The sequence below is a fragment of the Arachis ipaensis genome, chromosome B5 (assembly GCF_059453495.1).
Source record: "Arachis ipaensis isolate K30076 ecotype BB chromosome B5, ASM5945349v1, whole genome shotgun sequence".
Lineage (NCBI taxonomy): Eukaryota > Viridiplantae > Streptophyta > Magnoliopsida > Fabales > Fabaceae > Arachis > Arachis ipaensis.
The window spans coordinates 134,229,196-134,234,511 of record NC_142440.1 but is presented as its reverse complement, the minus strand read 5'-3'; the positions used below and the strand labels follow the sequence as shown (position 1 = coordinate 134,234,511).

General features: G+C 32.9%; 1 protein-coding gene across 1 annotated transcript; it reads left to right on the top strand.

Annotated features, from left to right (window-relative positions):
- Nucleotides 1-2,776: 2,776 nt before the first annotated feature.
- LOC107644018 (nematode resistance protein-like HSPRO2) lies at nt 2,777-4,686 on the top strand. Its single transcript, XM_088486557.1, has one exon. The coding sequence runs from the start codon at nt 3,088-3,090 to the stop codon at nt 4,444-4,446; it is 1,359 nt and encodes a 452-aa protein (XP_088342683.1). The 5' UTR covers nt 2,777-3,087; the 3' UTR covers nt 4,447-4,686.
- Nucleotides 4,687-5,316: the final 630 nt, after the last annotated feature.

Sequence of the window (5,316 nt, the reverse complement as noted above, 5' to 3'; positions counted from 1 at the left end):
CTATATTCTTTAATTATATTTATGTGTACCTTCTTTTCTTTGCCTTTTTTTTTCTCTACTTTCTTTAATTATGTTTGTGTGTACTTTCTTTTCTTTGTCTTCTTTAATTATACATATAATAAGTATCTGTGTCCATGACTTATTCATAGATTCACAGGCTAAAATCTCTCTTTTTACTTTCTTTTCTCTTTCTTCTTTAATTGTATGTGTATCTTTTTTTCTTAGAGTATGTATATCCATTACCTACTTATTCATAAACGTCGAATAGATTAAGATCTCTTTTTCTTACATTCAATTCTTTATATATGTTTTTCAATTATTTATGTATTTTCTTTTCTTTATCTTCTTTAATTATATATGTGTATCCATTACCTATTTATAAACGTGGATCATGCTAAAATCTATTTTTTTAACATTTTTTTCTATTTTTTTTAATTGTGTGTACGCATACGTACTTCTATTCACAAACGTTGAATATATTAAGATCTCTTTTTTATTTTTTATTTTTATTTTGTGTATGAGACAAATCTTAATATCAAAATATTTTAATAATTATGATAGATGACTATATATAAATATAATTAAAATTAAAGTTATATATTTTTTATAATATTTTTTTATTTTCTAAATTTAAAAATATTATTAAATAATAAAAATATTACTTTAATTTTAACAATATCTTTTAAGACAACATAATCACAATACTATAGACATCCTAACATATATATATATATATATATATATATATATATATATGAACTTTTGGGTTTTTTGAGTTTTTCATGGCTGTGCTCTTGCTATAATTTATTTGCAGTTTGAGGGTTTTTTTATGAACTTTGATCATTGAATACGAATGTGAAATTTCAATGATAAAATATAGAGTAAGTTATCTTGTGGAATTACAAATTTTTGAATTTTAATTTTATACGAATTATCAAATTTAAATGTTTAAAATTTTATTCTATGTTTTTAATAATTTTATTTATTTAATTAAATTGAATCGAACACAATTTAACTATTGGTTCGATTAAACAATTAAAGGATCACTCAATTGGTTCGATGATAGATTCGATATTTAGAACGTCAGTAAAAATAAGAAACGACAAAGATGAAGCCTTCTCTTTTAAACTGATCATGGAGAAACCTTTACGGAAAAAATGGACAGAAAATTCTATAAATCAATTTATTTAAAGTGTTTTTAGGTACGTAGTGGTGTCATTTTATTCAGATGCGCAAGTACTGGGACAAGGAACTAAGTTAGCTCAAATGGGTTAGAAAAATAATTTTGACTTTAGATTGTAAATAAATTGAACTAAATTTAAATAAGGATATCAAAAAATTATCCTTCCCCTGTCCACTTGGCAACTTTGCTTTCGGGGCATGGTCCTTAAATATTAAATAATAACACAATTTATTAACGTTGTTTATGACTAACGATGTCATGAATGGAAACTTTCTCTTATGGATATTTTTGCCGTCCCATAATGTCAATTGGGCAGGTTATGTTGTATTAGGAGGTGGTAAGGGATTAGGGTTTAGGAAGAATTATGGCATCCTGGGGAACTAGATTCCTCTTGTTTAAACATTGTTGTATTCAAGACCAAAAAAGAACGTTGTTGTATTCGTACAGCTATCCTTTTTTACTTATTTTTTTAATAACGTAGATGAAAGTGGTTAGATTCAACCTTTCAATTTCATTAGAATGTAAAGTTATAGGGCTGGTGATTTTATATTAAAAAAGAATTTTAGAGATCAACCCTTTTTATTAATATTAATTGATGTTTTAAATTAATACTTTATTTTTATATTATTGAGATTTAGGATAAAAGGTTCAGGATTTAGAATTTAATAAAAAAAATTATTTTTATTAAACAAGTGTTGATGATCATATTAAAAATAATAAATTTTGTTAGTAATATAATATTACTCTTTTAATAACTTTATAATACACCATACACTTTAAATTATATAAATATTGAATATAAGCTACTATGATTAATTATTTTATAATGCAGTTGAACCCAGGCGACAGCTTAGTAATTAAATCTCATGCATCTCATCATGTAAGGAAAGAAAGTAAGAAACTACTACTACTACTACTACTACTACTAAGAATTAACTAAAAATTAACTATTAATTAATTATTTATATACATATTGAGAAAGTGTATAATAATAATAATAATAATAATAATAATAATAATAATAATAATAATAATAATAATAATAATAATCATAAACTTGGTAATTAATTTTAAGTATATATAGAATTTTTTTTATAAAATAGTGAGTAAAGCTGCATTTGGATTTTGGATATATCTTAGCGTAGGAGAGGAAATCATTTATTTTTGCTATTAATGTACGTACATATGGAAGGAATAATAATAAATGGTGGAATTGGGTAAAGATATATTTGAGTGGGGGGATTCAAATCTCCGAATGGAGAAGCATGGCTTATGGAAAGGGAAGCATGGAGCCAACAACCCAACCATGGTGGCATATTAATGTAACATGGCTAAGAGTGATTGGCCACGAGGCTAAGGCGTGGGTTGAAAGTCCTAACGCGTAACACCTAAGAAACTACTACTACTACTAAGAAGGTCCAACTTCAACGACTCCACTATTGAAATTTTTAGATTCTAAACAAAGATAACACACTTCCTCTTCAACTTCCTTTTCTTGTCTTTTTATGTTGTGGATAAGCTCCATGTATTCTCACATCCCACCATATTCCCTCCGTCACATATTTTAATCAGAATTTATCTATTTATTATGAAGTGTATGTAATCTAATTCCTCATTTTACGTAATGAAATTTAAAATGATATTCTATTCCATAGCGCCGCGACTTTCAAATTCCTCGTTCGTGTAGTGTTCCCTTTGCCCCCATTCCCCCCAGTCCACACGTCTTTCCTTTCGTTTCCATCTCTATTCAAATTTCCTGTTTCCACAACCTCTCTCCTCTTATCCATCCATATAAATACTCATTCATCTACCTTCTTATTAGTATCTCAAATTCTAGCATTACCGAAATCAGTAACATTTTCTAAGTGTACCACTTTTATTTTTTCATCAATCATAATCCCAAAATGGTTGATTTAGAGTGGAAATCAAAGATGGCAAGGTCCAACATCAACATGCACCATCCCAAGTCCCCAAAACTCACCGTTTCAGACAAATCCGTACTTCAACCAAACTTACCCGCTTTGCAGCTACATCTTACACCAAACGACTTCAAAACAGCGTCGTTTTCCCTTTGTGAAGCTTACGACAACTACCTCAGCCTCCCTCAGCTACGAACACTCTGGGCCTCAAACAACTTCCCCAACTGGGCCCACGAACCCATCATCAAGCCCGCTCTCCACGCCCTCGAGATCACCTTCCGATTCATCTCAACCGTTTTCTCAGACCCAAGGCCGTATGCCAACAAACGCGAGTGGGCCCGCAGGCTCGAGTCCCTCGCCAAGGCCCAGGTACAGCTCATCGCAACGCTCTTCGAGGACCAGGAAGAAAGCCCTGAGACACGTGGCGAAGTTCCGGTTAGTGACATCAGCAGTAGCGGTTACAGAAGCTACAGCGAGGCTAGCTTGCTTCCAAGGCTCGCCACGTGGCACAGATCCAGGGATGTGGCTCAGAGGATCCTCGCCACCGTGGAAGCCGAGATGACGAGGTGTCCATACACTTTAGGCTTGGGCGAACCAAACCTCGCCGGAAAACCGATCCTCCGTTACGACGCCATTTGCAGGCCAAACGAGCTTCATTCCCTTAAAACGACGCCGTTGGATCACCTGGATAACTTCGAGAACTTGAATCTCCGCGCGACGCACCAGATTGTGGAGTCCTGGTCACGCGCCGCGCGCGTGCTGCTCGAGAGTGTTGCGGAGTCGGTGGAAGGAAGAAGGTTCGAGAAGGCCGCAAGGGAGTGCTACGCAGTGGAGCGGATCTGGAAGCTTCTAACGGAGATCGAGGACCTTCACTTATTGATGGATCCAAACGATTTGATGAAGCTGAAGAAGCAGATCGAGATTCGGTGTTTCGGCGATACGGCGGCATTTTGCTTCCGGTCAAAGGAGCTAGTGGAGGTGACGAAGATGTGTAGGGAGATGAAGAGGATGGTGCCGGAGATATTGGAGGTGGAGGTTGATCCGAAGGGAGGGCCGGGGATAGTGGAGGCCGCGATGAGGGTTTATGCGGAAAAGAAGAAGGAGAGTGTGGTGGAGGTGTTGCAAGCGATGCAGGGAATAGAGGCGGCGATGAAGAGATTCTTCTTCGGTTACAAGCAGGTTGTGGCGGCGGTGATGGGGAGTGCGGAGGCTGGCGGGAACCGAGTTGGTTCCGGCGACTCGCTGAGTCAGATATTCCTGGAGCCAACGTATTTCCCGAGCCTCGATGCAGCAAAGACGTTCCTGGGGTACTATTGGGATAATCACGAAAATGCCCTTGCTTGACACTGACATTTGAATGGCACTGTCATTGTCTTGACGCTTGATACAATGATTCCCAATAATAAGGACTTTAAGGAGGGAAAAGAAAAGAGGGAAAGGTGTCAGAAGCTAGAAATTAAGAAAGAAATTGAAGTATTCTTTTCTTGTTCCTTTATATATGAACTAATTTCTCATTGTAAAATGGTTCGTGTAACAACCATTTCCTGTAAAATATTTAACAATTTTTTGGATTATTTACATTCACATGGATCTTTTCAGTTATTTTTCCTTTTTAGTTTCAAATCTTTTAATATTTTTATTTATTTTTTCTATTTAAAAAAAACTTAACTCACGAATAAACCGTTAAACTAAGGAAAAAAAAAGTTGAATTATTAGAACAAGCACAAAACCGAACGGGATAAAATTTGCATGAGTGTTGTTGTTTTGAATGAAATAAATTTTGGATATAAGAGTAGTTAAATGGATTTTGTCCGGTTACAGGTTAAAAAGTACTTAACTAATAAACATTATCATTTTTAATCCATATTTAATAAATAATAATTTGTATTTATATTTGTTCAAAATTTTATAATAAAAAATATATAATTTATATCTATATTTATTAGAATTTTACATATATAAATTAAGTATTTATATTTATTAAAATTTATATATATAAATTAATAAAATTTATTTATTAAAAATAATTTAATATTTATATTGATTAAATAATAACAAAAAATATTAAAAATTATTGGCCCAAAATTTTTTTATAGATTAGCAAACTCTAGTTCCATATAATACCACTTTGTTTTCTTATTTTTATTTCTCCTCAATCTGAGGGAAATTGATGAAATGTGAATAACGAATTCGTCTCCATAAAATTATTATCTT

Excerpts from the sequence above, each read along its gene's own strand:
- LOC107644018 (XM_088486557.1), top strand. The coding sequence starts at position 3,088 with ATGGTTGATTTAGAGTGGAAATCAAAGATGGCAAGGTCCAACATCAAC.